General features: G+C 36.8%; 1 protein-coding gene across 2 annotated transcripts in view; it reads left to right on the top strand.

The window, feature by feature from the left end:
• The window catches only part of LOC107728018 (regulator of G-protein signaling 3-like), a 182,450-nt gene that overhangs the window by 103,769 nt on the left and 53,136 nt on the right, over positions 1-25,545 (top strand). For both annotated transcript variants that reach the window (XM_016538079.1, XM_016538072.1), the window contains one exon: positions 21,332-22,198. In XM_016538079.1, coding sequence (XP_016393565.1) covers positions 21,332-22,198 — 867 coding nt within the window. The remainder of the gene's footprint in view (positions 1-21,331; positions 22,199-25,545) is intronic.

The raw sequence follows: 25,545 nt of genomic DNA, 5'->3' as shown, positions 1-25,545 counted from the left end.
AGCCAGTGGTTTTTTGTTAATCTACTAAAATCTTTACCCCTTTCTCAAATCGAGCCGATCTCAGATGCCTGTCTGTGTGACGTCACACAGACAGGCCCCTCCCACGATAGTTTGATTGACAGTAGCGTTTCAGCACAGACTGGACTGGCGTCTTACCATAGACCCGCCCTGAGTGATCAGTCCGCCATTGTTTCACCGCCGGAGCAGATGAAGACAAGAATGACTCCTAAGCGATTGAGGTTTTCTGTTGAGCATATGTTCATTTACTCCCGACATCTGAGCCGCTGAAGACGTAGTGGATTATGTTTGTTTTTGAAGGGAATGCGCCCCCCGATCTACATAAATGCGTCTATGTTCACGTGAATCATTCGTGATCCAGCTTCACCTACAGAAGAAGTGAGTGTAAGGTTTTTTTTAACGCATCTTTGCAAATCGCCTTTCCTAATAATGTGCTAATTAGCAAGTTTCACGATGAATACAGCTAAAGTAAACAGTCTGTGAGAGCAGCTCGGAAGAGAGGGGCGGGTCAGCATAGCTCATTAACATTTAAAGGAAAATGCTACAAATCTGCATGCTCTGAAAAGAGCTGTTTTTGACAGGGTAAAAAAAAATGTTTTTTTACACTACCATTGAGAAATTTTAACCAAACTATGTTACAGACTTTTCATTAAGACCCTAAAGAATCATATCAACTTGTGGAAAATGGGCATCCTATGACCCATTTAAACATAAATCTTCCCACATGACTTAATTTCAATTTAATTTTTTTTCCTCCTTATTCAGTGGAACTAGGACCCCACTGCCTACATTCCCAAAGTTATCAAAACAATTTTAAGTTACTACAACTTTTTTTAAAATTTAATTAGCATTATTTTATTTTTTTTATTTTATTTTATTTTCTGCATGAATTATTGCCATACCTGTGTCACACGTGTCATTTCTATAGTGGATGGTAATTGATTACATTTCATTTTATTGATCATGGAAACTAATAAAATAATCTTGCAAATAATATTTCATTTCACAGAGTGCTCTAATTCACTTCAGTCAGGACCTTTTAAGTCAAAAGTTAATTATAATAGTGTAAATAAATACTATATACAAACTTTAAGTACATTTTTTATTGGCATGTTTTGCTGAATTTACATTTGGTGGTATGGCTCTGTTCTAAATTCCAGTCCTTTTCATGAGCTCCATGAAAAGTTACAACAGGGAAATAGCAGCAGCTTGTAGAGGTAGCCATCCCAATTTAAGAGTGGGAGAGCTGCACAGAAATCCCCCGAGAACAGAGCATGCAACTATGACAACAGATGACATTGTTTAAGTTAGACACAAGTTAAAGGAGGAGCTGGGGAGGAGGTGGGTTGTAAAGCAGTGTGCATTGGAAGCAGCAAAGCATGATTGAAGTGGTGTTTAAATAAGGCAACTGTTCGTCAATTGAGTGCATATAAATAGGATCAGCTGATATGGGCTGGGTTTGAATTTTTTTTATTTATATATTTTATTTTATTATTATTTGTTTTTAAATCAGCTGATAGCAAAGCTTGACTATAAGGCCTGCCTGAACTAACACCGAATGCTTTATTGAATGTATTTTATATTAATTTACATTTACATTTAGTCATTTAGCAGACGCTTTTATCCAAAGCGACTTACAAATGAGGACAATGGAAGCAATCAAAATCAACAAAAGAGCAATGAAAAGAGCAAAGTGCTATAACAAGTCTCAGTTAGCTTAACGCAGTACACGTAGCAAGGGTTTTTAAAATAATATAATAAATAAAAAGAAAACAATATTCATAGATTAATTTTTTATTTGAAAATATATATTTATTTATAAAATAATTTCAAACCATTGAAGTGGACATTCTGTGGTACTATATGGCAAATGAACACAGACAATTCAGATTAAATTACTTACAATATTAAGTTGATGTAATGATTAATATTGTTATGTCAACAGAACTCATTGAAACAATGTACAACTTAAAAGTTTAAATTAAATAAATCATTTTTAACTTGCAGTCATGCATTTGTTTTGAAGTTGTGGTCACAAGTCCCCTGAATTTCTTTGTGTTTTTGTGTTTATAAAGTGTTTGTGTTTGAGAGAAAAATAAGAGAAATAATTGACTTACTGTATATGTCTTACTTGGTAGTTGTAGTTTTTAGTAGCATTTAAATAAGTTTGCGCTTGTTTACCATTCTTGAGTGTCTGCTTTTTGGGCCATTTTGAACAGCACAAGAGCAGATAGGACTCTCTCTCTCTCTCTCTCTCTGTGTGTGTGTGTCTGTGTAGTGGACGTTAATGATTGTGTATTCTGTCATACATGGAAGTCCAGCCAAGTGGCATGATGTCTTGAGTGAGGCTGGGGTGAGTGATCAGTGCTTAATGGTGTGTTTGTAAAAGACACTCTCACACACACACTCACATTCTCTCTCTCTCTCTCTCTCTCTCTCCTTCCACTCATGATGTGTTTATGTGAAGAGGGTGTCGCCCATCTGACCACTAGATTTCTCTCAGCCTTTTTTTCTCTCTTTCACTTCTTGCGATCTCACAGAAGAAACTGGAATCTGCATGCACTGACACACACACATTTACACACACACACATGCAGATGCTCATCAGGTTTTGATTCTTGTGTCTTGGCTGCATGTCCATCCTGACGGTGAGTGTGTTGATGGTGCAGTTCACTTCTGTGTGTTTACAAGTGTTTCCGCGAATGTGCTTGTGTACTGCATGTGTGTTTGATGCTGTTGTGTAGATGCTTACAGGAAGTTAAAAAGTGTCTGAGGAAAACATTTTTTTTCTCAGAGGTTGCTCTTTCATATCTCTAGAGGCATCAACTTTGTCTCAAATAACAATTGAAACTAATGTGTCGCCGTATAGAGCTACAAACTAAATGTGTTGAAAGAATGAGTGTTGAATGAAAAATGTTTGAGTACATATCGACATCTCTGACTTCTTTCAGACTTCTCTCAAATCTGAGCATGTTTTGAGACATTAAGAAGAAGAACTTTAAAAGAGACTATTGTTTTTAGAGACTTAGATGCAAAACCTCTTTTTAATGTCATTGCTGTCTAAGAGCAACAATTGATACATTAAGGTCGGCTAAATTTTCTCGTCTCTGTTGAAGCCCATTGAATAACGGATCATCAGATTTTGCACAATCTTGTGGAGTCCATGCAAGCTTCAGTGCTGCTCTCATTAAAGCAAAAGTCAAATAAACCACACCTTCAAACTATATAAAGCCTAATGTATTATATTTGATACGCACATTTCTAAGGCCTCTAAATTATTAACATGATCAAAAATTTGCTGATAAACCTGTTGCACGCAATCTATTACATGCCTTCTGTCGTCTGATTGTTAGTTTAATTTTTAGCTAGTAAAAGGCCTTTTAGTATAATTGTACAAAGATCCACCTTCAGCTCGTGGCTTGTGTCTTTCTGCCATGAAATCTTTACTGATTTTCATAAAGTACAAACAAAATAATAACTTTTAGATTGTTTGTAATATTTCAAGATGAAAACTTACTGGACTGAAATGGAATTTCATACATATAAATATCAATACCTGCACCAAATTGCATGTTTTTGCTCAGTTTGGACCTCTGATCAAAACTGAATAAAACCATATTCTCACTATATCACACTATGAGCTATGCAAGCCTCATGTGTCAAATAAGATACTCAACAAAAACACATTTGCAATTTCTTTTCCCTAAAGTTTCCATAAACTGTTCCACTCCTTTGTCTATTGAAGTGCTCCCTTACCCAAAAGTAGTATACTTCAAGTTTATTTTATTAAGCATACTTAAGTAAAGTTCAAGTATATTTTTAAGTATACTTTATGTAGTAAGTATACAAATATCAGTGTACTAGTAGTATACTTGTAAGTGTACTATTTCAATACTCCTTGGGACTAAATTGGCCCACTTTCTAGTATATAAAAGTATACTTTTAAGTATACTTTAAGTATAACAGTAGTAAACTTTTTAGTACTCCTGTAAACTTTTTAGTTTGTACTGCAACTATACTAAAAGTGAACTTATAGGTATACTGATAGTTTGCTAATTAAATAATTTTTAGTAGTATAGTCTCAGTAAGCTACTAGTTTAGTAGTTTTGTACTGCAAGTATACTCGTAAGTTTTCTTTAAGTGAACTTTACATCATACTTTAAGTATACTACTATGTCCCTATTTAGGTATGAATTTGTATGAATTTTGTTACATGAATATCTGAACATACAAAACATAAAAAGAAAGAACAGGGTATCTGCTTGTAAACAAAAACATTTTATTCTAGCTTCATGCATTCTTTTTTTAAACACTTGAATGTGGATAAGTTTCATAAATAAAAAATAAAGAAATAAACAATTTGAACAAAAAGCTGAATAAAAGACTATGAATTGGATTCAGAATGATAATCAAAACATATTGTTATGAATATCTGAACATACAAAACATCAAAAGAAAGAACGGGATATCTGCTTCTAAACAAAAGCATTTTATTCTAGCTTCATGCATTCTTTTTTTAAACACTTGAATGTGGATACGTTTCATAAATAAAAAATAAAGAAATAAACAAGATTTTGAACAAAAAGCTGAAAAAAGACTATTAATTGGATTCAGAATGATAATCAAAACATAGATGGAGTTGACCAACACTCCAAAGCTTGACAGTCATTATTACCTCTTCATTGGTTGACATTTTATTCCATAACGTTACACAGTTTTGATGCTGTTTTATGTCTGATGATCGTGTTAGAATACATGTGGAAGCATCTGTTGTTTCGGTTTCTTCTTCACTTGTGTTTTTTTTGGAAATTCTGTACAGAAGATGTGTAATAGCGCCCCCTACCATATAACAATGAAAACACGGCTTCTCGGCACAAGTATAGCTCAAATATATTTAGACTTTTTCTAAGTATAAGTCAAGTATACTTAAATGTCATTTTGAGTATATTTCTGAGAAGTACATAAAGCCCATGTCTGAGAAGTACATAAAAAGTAGACTGAAAGTATACTTTCCTATTTTTTAGTTTAAAAGAAGTATACTAATATCACACTTGAATATACTTTTTCGTAAAGGGCTGTGTAAATTGAAAAAAAAAAAATCCTTGAAAAGTTCATAGCCTACTGTGTATTAAACTGCATGTTGCTCTCCTTTCTAAATGAACATGCATAATATTAATAAGGACACCTACATTTGCTTCAACTCACATATTAATGTTACTGCGTTTAGTTGAAACAAAGCTGCTCTGTTTATTTTGACTGTTATCAGCTTTTATCTTGATTCTGAAGCAAACCTCAAAAAGGCTTTTGTCCATGTTGTAGATGTAGCCTTCCATTCCCTAATCAACTGGAAAACTATTTGGTAACTGTACAATTATGGGAGAACAGAGCACAACCTAACTAGTTGTAACACATTCCTACACAAGATAATATGATGAAACTTCATTTACTCATTTCACCAAAATTCAAAAACATTTAAAAGTTTAAAGGGTAAAATTTTAACACTGAAGTAAATTTTCACAGGAAAAAAAAATACTTGGTATCATTATAATCTACAATCGGTTCATTTTAAAGCTAGCAGTAGAAGTACACTGTAAAAAAAAATTCTTATAAAATTTGAAAAGGTACTGGTAATTTTCTTTCAGTAATCCTTTCTTTCATTCAGAAATTATTTCTTTAATTCTTTCTTGAGTTTACAGACATTTCCTTTAACCCTAAAACACAGCACAGCACAATGCAATGCATAATTTAAAAAAAAAAAACACCTGTGAAAAATCAATACCAAAAAATTCCTTAATTTTAACACAGTACATGTAGGGCATGTTGCAACACAGCATTACAATGAGCCCCGCTATAAGAACTAGGCGATTCTGTGCACTTAGAGAGATAATTCACATAATTCCCTTTTGTGAATTCTATTTACTGCAGCATGAGAAAGTATGGAGTCCCCCAAGGGTCATGTACAGTAGGAGAATGTTTTCCTATAATCTGGTGTCTACAGTTTTGCAGCCGGTGCTCTGTTTATCAAGATTTTGTAAACACTTCCCTCATTTTAACAATTCGTGCACACAAATTTGTTATTTGAGCTTTCAATTTAGTAGTCTTTTAATTTGTATGGACAGGTTTGTTGCTCGATTTTGATTTGCAACCCCTCAATTTAGAAAAATGTAATGCTATAAGATGCTATACATTTTCCTCCTATGTTACTTCAGTGGGGGTTTCTGTAAGAAACAGTACCTAGATGTAAAATTATTACATGGATTTTATAGCATTGTTACCTTTCACAGCTGTTTGTGGAGGGTATAGTGTGTTCAACTATATGTGTTGTATTGGACGTGTTTGTCTGTTTCCCATAATTTTTTCTTTTTTAATAATGGTATTTAGTAAAGGTATTATTTTATTTGGAAAAAAAATGGCTTTTATTGACAGAATAACTAGACATAATAGATTTTATTTTATTCGTTTATTTTAATTAGGTCACATCAAATCGTTAGAGGGTCGAAGCTATAATTTGGTGATGATATGACATGTCCCACCTATGAGTTGCAACATTTCACTTCCCTTCTTTCATGAATCTTTCAGATGTAGCAAGCATAACCATGTTTGTTTGTGGAGGATAGGGGCTGGTGAGATTGGGCATGAGGGATCAAGAAAACGAGGCTTCCCTGCGGTGGCCATGTTAATGACTGCAGCGGGTGTCTTTATTGGGCCGAATGACTTTGTGATGACCTTCTGTGTTTGATTAATTTTACCTCCATGCCCTTCCATCGCTCTCTCCCTCTCTCTCTCTCTCTGAGAGTGGAGGAATATATTAGACCCTAGTAGCAGAGAGATTGTCTCTGATGGCCATACAATAGGTAACAGTTGTTTTCTTTACTGTTAAATATTTTATGGCTCTATTTGGTGGGCCTCCACCATCTTCCCTGCTTGCTAAAATTGAAACATACTTCCTGATTCTGCTAAAATATCTGTGATAAAATATCTATGATAAAAACAAGAATCTTAGTGCATTCCAGTGCTTTTACCTCCATGCCCTTCCATCGCTCTCTCCCTCTCTCTCTCTCTCTGAGAGTGGAGGAATATATTAGACCCTAGTAGCAGAGAGATTGTCTCTGATGGCCATACAATAGGTAACAGTTGTTTTCTTTACTGTTAAATATTTTATGGCTCTATTTGGTGGGCCTCCACAATCTTCCCTGCTTGCTAAAATTGAAACATACTTCCTGATTCTGCTAAAATATCTATGATAACATATCTATGATAAAAACAAGAATCTTAGTGCATTCCAGTGCTTTATTCATGGGATAGCTATATCATAAATTATATCAGGAGAGCAGACCACAAATGCCCAGTATAACTATATCTTTTTTCATACTGTTACAGTGGAATACAAAGAAAAAAGAAAATAATGCAGCTCTTGCCTTATAGCTATTCTTGTTATACCATGTCACAAAAAAATACCAAGTGTTATGTTATTCTCCTGTTGTCTGAAAATATAACATGAAGGAACATTTACATCTCATTTAGTTAAGCTGACAGATCTGAAATTATTGTTTCAGTCATTTTGAATGGAACTTCCTCAAACCAGAAATGCCTCCCATAATATAAAATGCAGGATCATTAGGAAAAAGGAGGATGAATATACTTTTAATAAAGCTGTTTTTATAGGTTAGTACACATATTAAAATTAGAGTTCACAATGTTTCACTTGATACATATTACAAATAAAAATTATATATCAGGCTTCCTTAAGGTCAAAATAAAATCAGGCCTAATGAGTATTTTCTTATTTTATGTTGCTGATCTCATTCCAAATATGTGTATGTTATTCTCCCCGAACCTAGGTTGTGTAACATATTGGATAATGTAGGATATGTGTTCTAGAACAGATGGAACACCTTTCTCGTCCCACATATTGGGTCAATTGGTCATGATACAAATATGTATGATAATGCATGACAGATTTTTTAAGATTAAGCTTCATGTAGGATTTGTTGTTTTTGTAAAACAATTGAGCATAATTAGAAGTTAACCAATATGATTTACTCAAATTGTGTTTGGACAGCTTGCCAGCATGTCCTGAATCACTTGATGGATGTGTTATGAATGACCTCAGGATGCATCAGACACTTAACATTTCTTAAGTATCACTTAAGGCTGATAGGTCCTTTATCCTAAACATTTTGATAGCCAATTTGTAGCCAGTTAGATTGCTAGCTCAACATTTAAAGTCACAATATGTAAGATTTCGCCGCTAGAGGTCGCATTTTCAGCGATGACTCATCTGAACGCTTCTGATTGGCCACTGCATTCATAAACCCAACAGACTTGTGTGTGATTGGTTAGAATACACAACACTGTTAAAATGCGTAAAAAGAATCATGGTGCAACATTGAGTAGATCTAAATTTAATGCTGCAGTCAACAATTTTCATTTCATTTTCATTTTATTCACGACAGCCGTAATGGCTTTTGAATAAGCGCTCGCTGTTCACTTTCGATTTCACAATCACACATACTTTGTGTACAGTAGAAAGCATATTTTACAAGATGCATAAGAACATATTTTCTGTTAAGCAGCAAATCCTCTACCATGGTTTTGTCAGTCATCTCTCCTTACTCTCGACCCGTGTTTAGTGAAATCTGACTCCTGTAGCTTGTGTTGGATGTAGAGTTGTCAAGTTCACGTTTTTTCCACAGAATCGGGCTACTTTTTGAAATTTGGGATATGGTCATTGCGCTACTTTGGGCTCTTTTTGACTAGCATGGGCTAGTTTTGTCCCGCAAACCTGGCAAATCTGGCTGTATAGCAGAATAGACACTTTCAGTTTAGAGTACATTCGTCAGCTGAACTAAATTATTTTTATTTCTATAAAAAAGCAAAATGACAGAGGGGGTGGAATAAGATGATCATAATGTAAACGGTGTACGACCAAACACCGTATAACACAGCAAGCCTAGTGTTATTGTAACTGTGCGTTCACACCGAGCAGCGGCGAGGCGCGGCGCGTCTTGGACGGTGAGGGCGTAGAGGAGAGTTGAAGTCAGGTCAACTTTATGATAATGAGCTATGACGCGGTTTGGCGGCAACCAATTGGAGTGTAGAAGTCCTCCATTTGAGAGGATTCCAGAGAACGCAGTCCTGTAAACTTTGGTTCTGATCACATTAGTTCCCAAGCATTTTCACGCTAGAACGCTTGTTTTTCATTGCGGATGCAATTTCTTTGGTTCTGATCACATTAGTTCCCAAGCATTTTCACGCTAGAATGCTTGTTTTTCATTGCGGATGCAATTTATTTGCACAAAACAACACCGATTTGACCAATTACATTTAGGCTACACTTCAACCAGGACAGTTTGTAATGTAGGCTGTGCACAAATTAATGTTAATGTTAATTAAAGACCAAGGCTAGTAAACGTCTCCTATAAACTGCATGTTGAAATTAGGCTAGCACTTAACCATGAACAAAAAAACTAAACAAAAAAAAAATGTTATTGGTTTATTTCATTAACAAACATGTAACTATAATTGTTAAGTTATTTCCATTTTTGTAATGTAGGCTACGCACAAATTAATGTTAATGTTAATTAAAGACCAAGGCTAGTAAACGTCTCCTATAAACTGCATGTTGAAATTAGGCTAGCACTTAACCATGAACAAAAAAACTAAACAAAAAAAAAATGTTATTGGTTTATTTCATTAACAAACATGTAACTATAATTGTTAAGTTATATCCATTGATCAATTTCTTACTTTCACATTTAAAATATTTCATGAGGTTAACTTATACCCTACTTGTGATCAGTCTGCACAAGATCAACATGCTTGTTTCCTTTGCGGCTCCTTTAAAAACAAGACAAGCATTCGATCTACGTCAGAGCGGCAGAGCGTCAGCGCATCCACGAATCTTTCGACAGCGTTGTTAGCAGGGTGGCCAGAGCGAATTTTGACGCTCTCACCGGCGGCGGTGTGAACACACAGTAACGCCATCATTCTTGTTATGCGCCAAACTGCGGGACAGCAGGACCTGTGCTGTATTTTTTTGACTCCCCACTTCCGCCCCCGAAATAAAGGTAAAACAGCCTGGTCCCACAAGATTTGCGTTGCATTCACAGGATCCAAATCCCAATGCAGCATGCAATTTATTTGCTCAAAACAACACCGATTTGACCAATTACATTTAGGCTACACTTCAACCAGGACAGTTTGTAATGTAGGCTGCGCACAAATTAATGTTATTGTTAATTAAAGACCAAGGCTAGTAAACGTCTCCTATAAACTGCATGTTGAAATTAGGCTAGCACTTAACCATGAACAAAAAAACTAAACAAAAAAAAAATGTTATTGGTTTATTTCATTAACAAACATGTAACTATAATTGTTAAGTTATATCCATTGATCAATTTCTTACTTTCACATTTAAAATATTTCATGAGGTTAACTTATACCCTAGTTGTGATCAGTCTGCACAAGATCAACATGCTTGTTTCCTTTGCGGCTCCTTTAAAAACAAGACAAGCATTCGATCTACGTCAGAGCGGCAGAGCGTCAGCGCATCCACGAATCTTTCGACAGCGTTGTTAGCAGGGTGGCCAGAGCGAATTTTGACGCTCTCACCGGCGGCGGTGTGAACGCACAGTAACGCCATCATTCTTGTTATGCGCCAAACTGCGGGACAGCAGGACCTGCGCTGTATTTTTTTGACTCCCCACTTCCGCCCCCGAAATAAAGGTAAAACAGCCTGGTCCCACAAGATTTGCGTTGCATTCACAGGATCCAAATCCCAATGCAGCTGTTTACTCTGTTTACTTTAAGGTACTAATATATATAATTTAGGGGTAAATAAGGTGCAAATGTACCTTTTTGTTAACTTAGGACAGCGGTTTCCGACCACATTGGGAACTATTGCCTTAGGGTACCGCCCCTGTGACAGTTTTTTTGACAGCTGAGAGTGTACAGTGCACTATTAAAGTTCCCCTGAAACCCTCCACCTCCCCCAGCTCCACCTGTCTATATCTGCTAAAGCCTATTCATGCAGCAGCAGCATATCTTGCATGCTCACAGCAATGTGTCTGTGTATCTATTGGCAGTAAGTCTCCATACTTCAGCAGCAGCAGTGCACGTAGCAGATGGTAGTCCACCAAGACCAAATACATTAACATTGCCATATCCGTTAACATGCTAAAAGTATTCAGAGAGTTGTCACGATTAAAGTAAATATGTGTGTATTGTCTCTGTATCTTACCTCCTTCCTCTTGTTAGTGGGTATGCAAGTGATCTCGTGGTGTTTTGGTATGCGAGGCACGTCCCCTCTCCTTGTGTTTGCCCCCCATCCCATTCAGTTACGCCTTTAATCTGCTGTTTCTAATGCTGTACTGATGCCTTTGTAAAGTCACGTCTCTCCTACTGATTTCCCTTATTCTGGGGGCGCGGACCCACCGGGACAGCAGCCAATTATCTTCAGTGTCCCATTGATTTATCAATCATCCTAGCATTAATGTTCCCCAACATTATTCTTTGGTCGATTCCTGGTGACCGAATCCTTCAAGACAGTAAATAAAGACTGTTTTTTGACTGATTTATCAATGCTTGGTGTTGTGATACTGTGATTAGATTTTCAGTTTGTTCAAATATTTAATCATGATTATTTATTTATTGTAGCTGCTGTTGTATTCAGTTCCCTCCTAATCTGTCAGCATCACTATAAATATACCAACTGTTTTTTGACTGATTTATCAATGCTTGGTGTTGTGATACTGTGATTAGATTTTCAGTTTGTTCAAATATTTAATATTTATTTAATTATTTATTTATTGTAGCTGCTGTTGTATTCAGTTCCCTCCTAATCTGTCAGCATCACTATAAATATACCAAAATCGCCCTATAGTGTCTGTTTGATGTGGCCGACACTTAAACTGTCAGTGTGTGTCTGAATTCTGAACATTATGAATGCAATTCCAGAGTTTAGGTGACAAATAGGGGGAAAAAAATCTACTGCAGATATCCTGGCTATTAATAACTGTCCAGAATTTTTTGAAGCTTGAAGATATTGACTTTGCATTGACTTTTAATGGATTGACAAAAATGATGAGAGTATATTCATTTTTGATCCAAAGATGATGGAAGCTTTAGGCAGGTCATGTTAGTCAAGTATGCCTCTATTGCCCCTAATATCTGTCTTGAGTTTGCCCAGAACAGAATTCTGTCATTATTATTTGATGAAAGTTGTCTTTTTTTTTGGTGGCACTTGCTGAACTTAGCAGAAAACATATGAAAATGTTCTATAAACCTATCAACACAAGCTTTTGAAATATGGAATTTTATGAGACAGCACACAATAATGCAGTCGACTACTCACCAACTGCTTGCAAAAACACATCTGTTTGGCTTGGTGCAATTTACATGCAGTTACAGATACACTGTAAACTTGACTAAATCTGTACTTCTAAGCAGTTTATATTCTGCACTCAATATTCTGTAACTTAATGTTGTATTTTTGTTTAACACAAATTTCCCTCAAACAATAATTGGAGTATTCCCTGAAGTGCCACCACAGAGCTGCTGGGAGTTACAAAGCCCTGAAAAATATCACAAAGCAGACGATATTAATGGTCCTTAAAATAGGCATAATTTTCTTCATTTCATTTCCTTATTCTTGCTTTTGATTTTGGAATGACATATGCTTGACAGGTTTCTGAGATTCATCCATTTAGTTGACTTGATTCAAGGTTCTTAAATAAATGTTTGGAATGTCTTTGAAAGGTTTGACGTCAACCTTGCATACTCACTGTGTCGATAAACATGTTTCCTGGTGGTCTGATAAAAGCCTGTACACTCATGGAAATTGTAAAAAGACAGCTAATTAAATTGAAGATTGCCAATTTGAGAAAGCTTATGACATTTTCATCAGACGGTACTTGAATGATTTGGGAAAGTGTCATCTGAGGTTGACACTGGTGTGACTCAATGAAAAAAGAGAGAGTTAAAAGGTCTGAAAACATACATTCATTATCCTTTTTGCTAAAAAGGATCCTAAATCACTGTGGAGGATGCTTAAGATGAAACCTTATGGTTCATCAAATTATTAGGCATAATTATTGATAGGGAAATGGAATATGATAATGACAAAATGACAAATTATCATTTTTCCATCCACTGCTAATCACTTAGCAGAAAAAAAAACTTCCTCCAAGTACTGGTAATTATAAAATACATTTTGTTGTGAGGTATTACTTTTGTCTGGGATTCTTTCTCTTTTAGCTTCTCTAGTTGAGATTACTTACATATAGCCACAATTTTGTCAGAATGTTGTTTTCAGCGTCCTAATTACATCTCGTCTTTGTTTCACCCTGACTCAGCTGACCTGCTCACGTCTATGCACATTACGAGCGCATGAAGCTAAAAATTGCTTCTCTCCCAGATTGCTTTCTTTAAAAAGAAACCTCTCCAACCTCTGTGGTGCCTGAGGGGCCACGTGAGCTAGGGAAGCGAGAACAAGACGCTGATCACGAGGTCTCCAATGATAAGCTAATGCCTGCTCAAGCCTTATGAGTCTCATCTTCTCTTGAAATGGTGTTGCCCCACTAGTTTGCTTGTGATGACATGCACACAGTGGGTTCGCCGCGTCCGGTCATGTTTGACTGTGAAGATGAGGAAATCAATACTTGCTGGAGGCTTCTGACAACAAGGCTTGGTCATTCTCAAGTGAGGCGTGATTTGAATCACTCCCCTGTCGGATGGAGAAGTTTTATAAAGTCGTGAGTTTAGATAAAATATGAGGCTGGCTTACTAAGTTTCATGGTGGAGAAGTTAAGAAACTTAAACTTGATTAGGCCAATCCGGAGGTGCCTGAATGCTTGATGAATGGTTCTTGCTAATCTGGTGCAACGTTCTTGCCAGAGTTGAACAAGCAGCTTGTAAAGGCCTTGAAAACATTGTACTCTGCTCAAGTGCAGGTTTCACTGCCTTGGACCGTGCTGCACAGAGTGGGTATCTGGTGGTTCCTTCAGTCGAGCATGCCCACTTAAGCCCATTTGTGGAAATCTAGGCAGTGCTTCCATTCAGGGGTGCATTTCCCAAAAACATTGTAAGCCAACTATGGTCATGAGTTCCTTGTTAGTATGACATATGGACTTGAGTAGATAATGCTCTTGAACAAAATAAGCAAGCTAACACTTGTATCTTTCGCTAGCACTTTGTATCTTTCAATCAATATCAAGGATGGGCAGCTCTGCTCCTTTCACAGATTCCAACCTCAAACCGTAAAAGCCAAGTGAACTGTGGTTTGTTGTTTTATATATCAGTCAGACAGTCTCTTATTCAGGGTGGTTTTTGGCCAGGATAAGATGCATTATGGATTGGGCTTTGAACTAGATGAAATCGATAGTGCTTTGTTCAGATGCTGCAGTGTTTACTTCTCAATGGCATATACTAAATCATTCCACTCATAACTCACCTTGAGCCACAGGTCTGCCGGTCATTAGCCTTACCTGATATTTCAAAGCTGTTTGTGTTGGTGCAAGCAATGTCTGTTTGCTCTTAAATTCTATCTTCTTTTCTTTGTTCCATCTTTTGATAATGGGATGTACTCCATTGGATGATGGTGCTGGTTGTGTGGAGTTAAATCATTCATGACCTACATGTGCTGTAGCTCTTTCCACCTCATTCAGCAGTGGCTTTGACTCTTGTGTGAACTGTGACTACCTCCGGCATGACACTTATTCTACACACTTGCTGTATTTGACATTTGCAGCAGGGAATCACAGCTCAACACCAGACCTATTGCTCTCAGAGTCTTAAGCCAAAAAAGCTATCACGCAAATATGCAGATGCAAATTCTTGGTTAATGTTAGTGAGCTGTCCCTTTATACATGCCTACTGTGTGTTAACTTTAAAGGGGTCATGAAATGCAGTTTAGTATATAAAGTTTGCAACTTTTTTTTTTTTGCATCAAAAAACTTTCAATTTCAAGGGGCGCTACCTCTTGCAGAAATGGAAGTAAATGCCCACTGCTGAGGTTGGCTAACTTCATTGCATCGTATCCATGCCCTCCTTTACAGCATGTTGTGTGTTTTGATACTCGAGATGGCAATCACTGTGACAGAGCCATATACTGTACAGTATATGTTTGAGTTCCGAGTCAGATCCCGAGGCAGAAGAAATTGAAACAATGCAACCACAACAACTACAACAGTCTGTTTCAGCGTGGTAATTGGTTTTGCTTGCTTAATTGCTTAATTTTCGGTATATAGTGTTGGTATATAGTGGTAAATAGTGATATTATTATTACAAAACATACTGAAGCTTAAGTAGGTTTACAAAAATTACATTGTTCCTCAGTGTGGTTTTATTAGCAACACTCAATCAATGATACACTTAGGCGTTTTGTCTGGGATTCTTTCTCTTTTAGCTTCTCTAGTTGAGATTACTTAAGACAGCTGAAGTGTTGAAGGCTACTGGTTTAGACAATATTCCAGCTAGGTTTTTTATGAGATATGACTGACATTAGTGCACCAACTATAACATTTTATTTATTTATTTATTTATTTATATAAGGCAGTGTTCCCATTCAAATCATTCAATTCAGTAGCTGACGCTATAGGAAATATGCCTAGGAGTGACAAACTCTGAAGCCTGTATAGCATCATGCCAATTCACTGGCGGATTACACCAAATACACAAAATACTGTTCTTTTTAGCAGCATCATATGACCCCTTTAATTGCTGATTTGATGAATAATAAAAACACACTATAAGATTAAAAATAAATGTACTTACCTGTTGCCTCCAAGGACAAAATGCTTGGCACTGCAGTATCTTTCCATAGAAGAATATATAGAACAGAATAAGTCTGTTGTGAAATGTGAAGAACAAATGAAAACTTTATCTTTCAGTCACTCAGGGATGTCATTAAAAAGAAACTAGGAAGGCTTTGCAAAGTTTTTGGAGATGCAGTTTCTTTACAACCTCTGACAGAACAACATGTGAGTTTACCGGTCTAACTCGACATCTGTATCCAACAGCAATATGGCTCTTGTGATTGATGGACAGACATGAGTTGTTCCGAACACTCCTCTTTGATAACACAGGACACATCCGGGCGTTTCAGAAAGGTAGAAAAGAATAATTCATATTTTAAACTGGGGAGTTAGTTTTAAGTTCTGAAACTTGCAGTATGTTTTTATTGTAGAGTGATCTCTTATGTGTGTAAATATCAAGAACATTTTGATTCTCCAGTTCATGACCCCCTTAAATAGCTTCACATACTGTTGCTCCATCTTTGCAGTAGCTGACCTGATTGAGAAAATTTTATGTAGAAAAAGACAGTTTGTGTTAATGTTTGCTGTACCGCCCTTGCAGTGCTGGAAATGCAATTGCAGTCTGTCACATTTCAGAACACAGCAACGCAATGAAAACAAGTCATTGCATTGCTAGCTGCACACCGTCTGTGTTCATGTACTTGCATAGAATAAGTCTAAAGCCTCACACATCTTATGTTAGGAACAATTCTGGTTTCACATGCAAATATAAGTGTTCATACCATTCAAAGTTCTTTTGTATAATCCACAGTATCTTGGCAAATTATGCAGACTCATTTGATGAGAAAAAGTAATCTCTGTTTAAAATATATTTTCCAGTCATTATGTTGGACAGCTTAGTGCTTTGAATGAATAATAGATTAGATGATTTCCTTGGAGCGACTAAAAGGTTGTACAAGCATGCAGAATAAAGTAATACTGCACCCTTATTGATTAAATAATTAGTGGTGTTTCCAAAGGCAAGAATCACTTTCACCACTGTACATTTGAACATATGAGTCAGTAATAAATCATCCAGAATATTAACAACTACCTAGCAATGCGATAAAACACTTAGAACACCTTAGAAACACCCTCGCATTGCCCTTTTCATGTTGGCAGTTTTGTACAGGCAAAACAAATCTAGTCGATATATACTTTAGTGTTTGCATAATCCACTCTCTCCATTTCTTTCAAAGAAAGTTCATGTCTGAATTCTCATGTGTCGCTGTCTTATTCTACAATTTTTTTTTTTTTCACATTACGCAAGTATTCTATTTTTTTCTTGTGTGTCATGATGGGCCAGTGATGCATGAGGTACTTAACGAACACCAACTGAACCATACCGTCATGGATAACAGAGCAAAAGAGAGAGTTTAAGGAAATCATCTGTCTTCGGTTCTTGTGTCCTAATTTCCTCTGTGTCGCTCTGTTCGGTAGTAATCTTTCACACAACCTAAAAATACCACAGGCGAGATAAGAGGCTCATTTATAGTAAAGCTCCAGTTATGGATGAGAGAGAGCTAATATGCCGTACATCATGTGAGCAGGGTAATATGAATTCCATCTTATGACTTCTGCTTTTGGATGCATCAGCTGAGCTTGTTTTCTGTTGCAGTAAACCCTTCTGAAAAGATTTTCTTGCAGTAAACCCTTCTGAAAAGAAGTTTATTTCTCACCAGCTTTGGTTACACCCTACTAGAGTGAGTGGCAAGCAGCATGGGCTGCTTTTGAGGGAGAGCTGATTAGAATAGTTTTATGAAACATTAAATGACACCGTGATGCAGAAGGCTTCCAGTAGATACTTATTTTAGCTCATATTAAATGCGCATTTCTGGTATATAGACCATAATTTGCTATAGTTTTAACATCAAATACAAATCTATTTATGTACCTGTCTGTCTGTCATTTAATGCTGTTTTGAGAGGTAGCAATATTTAGGAAGTAAATAGTAGTAAACTTGTTTCCCTGATATCCCCACTTCTGGTTTTTATATGTTTTATCTCCTTCAGACGGGATGCATTTCCCTTTTCCGACAGTAGATGGTGAAATAAGTTTTCCTACCAGCTTAAAAAGCAAAGACAGAAAAAAGTAAATATTTTGGTCATATAAGAAAAAAAAAATACATAGGTTAAGATATAAAAGATTTTCCCCATTTAAAATTCAGTGGTTTGTATTGTAAAAGTGCTGACTTGAGGCCCATCTAATGTTTAAATGATGTAATACCATATGACTCTTATAACTGTGTTATGATGAGTAAAACCCCATTGGGACGGGTCTACTTTTCCCGAAAGAAATGAGAAAAATTCATATTTCACTGACTCACATTGTGGTGAGTCAAGTCTGTTTTGTTTTTTTTTCTCACACAATCTCTGTACAAATTCCAGAGCAAATTACTTTTTTTTCTCCTCTCCTCTGAGAAATCTAATCTCATCTGAATGTGAATGTCTGTGATTACTGGTATTATATTTTCACACCTCTTTTCCTCATGTGTTTTGGCTTAGGCTACATGAACTACTGTAAATGATTATTTTCAACCTTTGTTCTGAATTTACTATTCACTGTCTAAATTCATTTGCTTCTTTTCTTTTCCATTGTATCATTTTTTTTTTCTTTTTTTAATTTGGCAGTGGACCTGAGCTCCCCTTAAAGGGATAGTTCACCCAAAAATTTTTTTACTCTCATAGATTTTGTTACCATTGCCATGCATTATACGACTAATAGACTGCAACGGCTGGAGTTAAAAATCATCATATGTGTTCTACTGAAGAAACAAAGTCACCTACATCTTGGATGCCCTGGGGGTAAGCAGATAAACATCAAATTTTCATTTTTGGGTGAACTATCCCTTTAACAGCCTAATTTATCTGCTTATCAAATAACAAGTCTATGATTACACCCAGGTTACACAACTTTGTTGTAGTGCAAGGTTAAAGATAAAGCACCTACAGTAACTAGTTGTCAGTATTAGCATTTCACAATGAAGAGCCACAGACAATGTGTCTTCATTGAGCTTGAGGACATTTTTAGACATCCATCATTTAATTATCTCAGGGCAAGAGATGAGATTGCTGAAAAAAGCAGCAATCATTTTACCCGATAGGAAGGTAAAGTCATGTATGTCTGCATAACAGAGATAAGTGCTATTAGGGTCCCGGGGCCAGGATCCATATTGATGTCTGTCGCAGATATGATAAACCCCAAGAATGGCACTTTTCTGCCTTAAGGCCCATTCACACCAAGAATGATAACTATTAATAAAATGATAACTATATCAGCGTCAAATGCACAATAAAATTCTGTTTATTATAAGCACGCACATGCTGTATGCTGACCCAGTTTGTTGAGTTTATTACATTAACCCATTTGCAGCAACCCTTAAGCAGCAAACATGTTTCATAAATCATATAGTCTTAAAAACAACAGCTTTAAAAACAAGCCTCTGCTGTGGTAAGTTTAACCGGGCACCAGCGTGTCACAATACAACCAATAAGCTTAAAGCAACAAGCATGCCTAGCAACAAACATGTTACTGAACCACTAGATAAGCCTTATGCAACGAGCAATATTTGCCAATACCCTGATAGGTTTAAGCAATGAGAATAAAAGAAGAAAATGTAGCTTGGCTTCGTGAAGACATTCAGAGGTGAATAGAGGGTGAAATATAGCCAGCTGTGAGGTGGATGCTTGATCCTCTTCTTGATATCCTGCTCCTTCACACAAGGAAGGCAGATCTTGTCTAAACTGTTCTTGAGGCAGTCACATTAGCACAACTTCAGTGATGATTTTTGGGCAAAGAGTCCATGTCAATGATATAATGATACTGAATAGACTTTATATAGGAATGCCGTGTTAGGCGTCGTATCCCTATGGGTAGACATGGAGTGAGGTGTGAGGGTCAGCTGATGCAAGTCTCACTCACGTGATCTGCCAGAACTAACACTATGCTTGATTTACAATGAGCGTTTGGGTCCTGTGAAACATGAGTCACGATTAAAGAGCTCAAAGCCTTGTAGAAGTTAAAACAGTGGAGCGTTTTGGACCAGTCAGACACACAATTATTCATAATATTTAATGAATAATCCAGCAAACCCCCTCACCCCCAAAAAAGCAAACTATGTGTTTGTAGACCCCATTGTAAAACGGCGCTGATGGTTTCTGCACAGGTGGTTAAATGACTCCTTGATAGCTTCATTCCCGGTTTCATTCATTCAGTCTCATCTACCCTTCTTCCCCCATGTATGTGTGATTGTATGTTTGTTTGTTTAGACAAGTTATGTGTTAGTGTTTAGTTAATAAACCTTTTGTGCACAAATTACACAAGTTTCTGATTCTGTCACTGCATGTGGATAATGTCCCTTTAACGATCCGATCTTGTAATAAAGCTGCCTCAAAGAAAAATCCCTCACTGGTCTTGACTGAATAACTTTTGTAACTTTAATAATGATTAATCTATATTAAATTTACACAGTGAAGACTATGCAGTGTTATTTTACATTTGATTATTCAATTTCTGTACCTGGAAAATTCTTTTAGACCTACCTGAAAAACCTGAAAAGCACTGTTTATTTAATTTGTGTCTTTGTTCTATTGTATTTATTTTCTACTATTTATTGTAATTTGCTTATCTGTAGAAAATAATTCTTAGCACTGAGCCCTGCATGTCTGCATGTGCCTCAGTCTGTGATGTATAGCAACCAAAAAAAAAACCAAGTCTCAAATAAAAAGCAAGTTTTTTTTTTTTGCATTAGTGTATTTTTTTCTACAGCTGGAGTTCCTAATTGTTGTTGTTTCCTAATGAGGATTCACACTATATTTTATACATTGCACATTTTAGCATAGAAGCCTTAAATACTTTCTTGACTGTTGTCATGCCATAACATCACTGGTCTTATTTGTGACTTGATTTTTCCCCCCAATTATTTATTTTACTTCATTATTTAAAAGGAAAATAAGTGTAGGCCTATTTTTTATTTTATTTTGTATTTTTTTTAAAGGATGTAGAAATTTCATATAAATCTTCAAGTTATATATTTTGGTTGCATTTGTGAGTTAATATAAATGTAGCTGGTTGTGTAAAATAGGTACATAATATCATAATATCGATATATCGCTCAATATACTCCTGAATCATATCGTAATTTTTTTTTTTGAGGTATCAGCAAATATCGTATCGCTGGGTATGAGAATTGATATCATATCGTGACTAACTGTCCGATTTACACCCCTAATGTCCAACAAACAGCATAATAAAATGTTGCAAGATTCATGTTCATCTGTTTGAATCAAACTGAATTGCTTTTAGTGCCACTTTGAAAATGCATAAACATCGCCAGAAGCACATTACACTGAAATGTATTTCTTCTTAACTACAGCATATTATACAGTATTTTCAGCAGTAATTCTACAATAATTGTTCTTCAGTTCCTGACTGTAATTAAGCAATTGTAATATTGCATATCTGTTAGAAAGACCCTAGTAATGTGACGGTTTTGCAACACTGTGTTCTTCTGTTGGCAGATGTTCGAACCCAAGCAGGATGAACCACGTGACCTCAGGGGCCGGAGAATGACCTCTGAGGATGACCGTTCCCTGGGCAACCTGTCTGATGCATTGGCCACCGCTGCGAGTAGCCCTCAGTCCAGGAGTCTCACCCTGCTGGAGGATCTGTGCACCCCTCTGGAGGAGAACAGCCGCCTGGTTCCACCAACACCTCCGCCCTCTACTGAGGGAGAAGATGGGAAAAGCACAGAGAGCAGCATGAACGAGCTGTGGAGGGAGGATGAAGGCAAAGAGAAAGAGGAGGAGAGGGGGAATAGTGAGCCAATGACCGAAACGAAAGAAGAGCAGGAGTTCTCACAAGCACACGCAAGAGACAGTGAAGATGAAAAACATCTGCTTGTCGATGAAGACCACGCTTCAGGGGCGGTGGACACGAACGCTCCACCTTCATCCTCTTCCTCATCATTTGTCATCCCTGAGTTGCGATTAGATCGGTCTTTCAGTGCAGATGCCCTCTCCACCCCAGGAACCGATGAAGAGTATGAAGAAGATGAAGATGATGAGGATGAGGAGGACAGTGATGATAACTACCTGGAACGCAGTGACAGCAAACGGAGGAGCATGGTAGAGGCCACTTCCTGCGAAAAGCACTCAGGTGGACTCAGCGTGCAGAATTCCCTGCGCAGACGCACACACAGTGAGGGCAGTCTTCTCCAGGACCCTCGCACAGCCTGCTTCACATCTGACAATGCCATCAACTGCATGGAGGTGACCGGGACACACGAGGGAGGCTGGACGCTTCCCTCACCCAAAACCCTGAAGAAAGAGCTGACTAAGAATGGAGGGTCCATGCACCAGCTGTATATGCTGTTCTCTGGAAGAAAAGTAAGTCCTTGTTCTTGCTCTGGCAGTCTCATTGAATGAGGTTTAGGAATCATTTCCTTTTGTCATGTTACTTGCTTTAGCTGATACATTACTGAGGCCAAGCATCATTATTAAAAATGGTTTAAAATCAACATTAGGGACCTTTCTTGGGAAATTTAGGGGAAATAGTAACTTGTCCTTCACAATTTGCACTGTGGACACTTGCTATTACTTATTCAAATGGTCAGACTTGGATTGGGACTTTGGGATTGGGCTTTTTTGACTGTGTATTTTGGGCCAATAAAGCAAAGTAAAGTAAAGTAAAGCGAAGGAGTAAAAGCAAAGCAAATGCCTGTTATGGCGGTGAGCTAGGTCAGGTCTTCACAAAAGCACATGCACAGCACAAGACAGAGACAGAAATGTCTCAGCACTCACACGAAACTCACAGGAACGTTTATCATTTATATCCTTAGAAAAAACTGCAGAACAAGGACCAAATAATTCTGAACAGAACAGAGCAGAATGTGGGCCAATAAAGCAAAGTAAAGTAAAGTAAAGCGAAGGAGTAAAAGCAAAGCAAATGCCTGTTATGGCGGTGAGCTATGCACAGGTCTTCACAAAAGCACATGCACAGCACAAGACAGAGACAGAAAGTCCCGTCGGATTGCATCGGCTGTGGGGATGAAGACCACAACTCCCATGATTCCACACTCAGTCACGGTGTCATCAAACTACGCCTTTGTCTCTTTGTTTATTTTGAATACGCGCCCTCTAGCGGCGAAAATTACATATTGTGCCTTTAATATCATGGTAGGTATACATACCTGGTATTACCACCTCATATCATCACTGTAACATGATATTGCCACATTAAGCTACTATATAAGTCTTTTAGAGAAGGTTTGTAGTCAATAGTGACATTAATGCATAATGCTAAATAGTAAAAATGTAAAAATTATGCCCTTAACAAATGTTTTGCTGCTGTTTTTTATTAAAGAAAAAATAAATGGAGGACATGACTCCTGGAAGATAAAAGTGCATGATGGGATGTCTGTGTTCCAGTAGCTACTAATGAAAGGTGTGAGACTGATTCAATGTGAGTGAATGAGGTGAATGATTCAGAGTGAGTGAATGAATCAATGACTCACTCACAACACAGTCACTTTTCTGCTGGCTTAACAATGTAAATTGTACAAATTATCACTGAAAAATTCCCACCGCTAATGCACAGACGGCTTGTCTAGGACATGAAATCATAGAATAGTGTAGGAAATATCAGAGGAGAACTGTGCACAAACACTTCTGCCTCACTTTAGTGCCACTGGATGCTTTTGATTTAATCTGCTCACTTACATTACGTAAAAATCAGCAAGGTTGCAATTTAAACCATGCATTATGTTGGAGTTCCATGCAGTTATTAATAATAAATGCCTTCTTTTTTTGACCATTAGGCAATAAGTTCTCTGCAAACGGGGTGTCATGATGGTCACAACCACAGAGATGCAAAACAATCTGTAAAGTTGCTGAAAACGGGCTTACTCAGATCATTTCTGTGACAGGCAACAAATGATCTGTAGTAGCGAACACTACCTTTTTTCCCTGTTTCACATGGTGTGTCCCAAGAATCAGTTCTTGATCCGCTTCTTTTTGTAAGTTCCATTGGCATGGTCTGTAGCAGCCTGGTTAAAACACATTTGCACTTTCACTAATGTCTGTGAATGTCTTCCTTTAATTCCTTTCACATATATTGACTCCACAACATACTTTAATACTCGAAACAAGCAAATAACTAGTACAGTTTTAGTTATATAAATAGTAAATGGTATTATTAGATGTTTTTAATAGTATAAAAAGTACAGTACATGGTAATAAATAGTATATAGTGTATTTTGCAGATATTATGAAACAATGAAAAAAAAAACTACTTTACAAAATAATAATATGAAAAAGAGTCCAGTACCACTTGTGATGAAGAGAACTTTAATAATTTTAAACAATTCCAGCTCATTTTGGCCTAAGAGCCTTTCTCAGGGTATTCAACACACATAATACATAAGCATTTAAAAACTCATCTCCATATTGGATTATAAATTCACAAATCAGCAACAGCTGACAAGCTTCACTCAAGACATCACACTAATTAGTAAGAGTTAACTACCCCAAAACAACCCGATCACCCAATCAGAGTAGATCCACATCAGATTAACATATCTTAAACATAAAAAAAGAGTCATACAACACACTTAAAACACCATCACAAAAAAAACAAAAAAAAATCTTTAAGAGAAAAGTCCTGATTCATACCTTTGGAAACAGACTTTTTACATAAGAGATCCAAAAAGCTTCCCGCTTCTTTCTTATGCAATCAATATTACCACCTCTAATATTCTGCTTAACCTTTTCAATTCCAAGAAAGAAAAAATATGTCATTTGTATATGTTCACCAACATGTCGTGCAACAGGACTCTTTAGATCCTTTCTATTTATTTATATATCCCCTGTATCTTGTGTTGGATCACTATGTTGATGTTGTTGCTTATACTCTGCGTCTGATTCTTAATTTCTTTTTGTTTTGTTTATTCAGTACTCCATCGTTTAGATCCCCCATTTCTGCCTGCCTTCTCTTGCTCTCCTGTGATTACACTTCATTACAAGTCACATCAAAATTTGCTTTTTTGTTACTACTAACTGTTGTTCGGCTAATTCTATCATTAGTACTTCAGTCACTCAATTATTTTTCAGAAATTGATGCCACCACCATGACATTGCAGGCACTGCCTCCTCTGAAAAAACTTGTCTTATACACATCTGGAAATAGCTCAGACTGGCTTATTATGAAGGACAAACTCTTAAATAATGCAGTGTAATGTGGCTTGTAACTCACTTCTACACATTGCCACCGTTGTAGTTCACTTAAGGAAATATTAAACAAAAGCCATAAATCCAGCACTCCAGTGATGATGCACCCCTTTCTCAGCCGCAGGCAGTTTCTTTAGGCCTGTGTCTGGTGCATAATGAGACTATAAATATCCTGAATGGGCACATGATCCTGTGTCCATCTGCGCATGCATTTGGAGAAAATTAATGTATTCCTAGGAAAACTGCAGTAGGGAGAAAGGACGGTCCCACTATATATTAAGTGTGCCTAATATCTGTGTACTTAAGACACCAACCACAATTTATATGTAAAGCCTAACTTACTGGCCGCTTGCTGTGTAACATCAGAGTAATTACATGGTACATCCATAGGAATTGTTTACTTAATATAAAGTGGAACACTATCTTTACCAAAAAGTGCTGTTAGTCCTGTTTAGGGCTGGACGATATGGCCAAAATTTATATCACGATATATTTCTTAATTTCGGTCG

The sequence above is a fragment of the Sinocyclocheilus rhinocerous genome, unplaced genomic scaffold, assembly GCF_001515625.1.
Source record: "Sinocyclocheilus rhinocerous isolate Xijiao unplaced genomic scaffold, SAMN03320098_v1.1 scaffold1364, whole genome shotgun sequence".
In the NCBI taxonomy this organism is placed as follows: domain Eukaryota; kingdom Metazoa; phylum Chordata; class Actinopteri; order Cypriniformes; family Cyprinidae; genus Sinocyclocheilus; species Sinocyclocheilus rhinocerous.
This window is presented reverse-complemented; position numbering and strand designations above follow the sequence as displayed.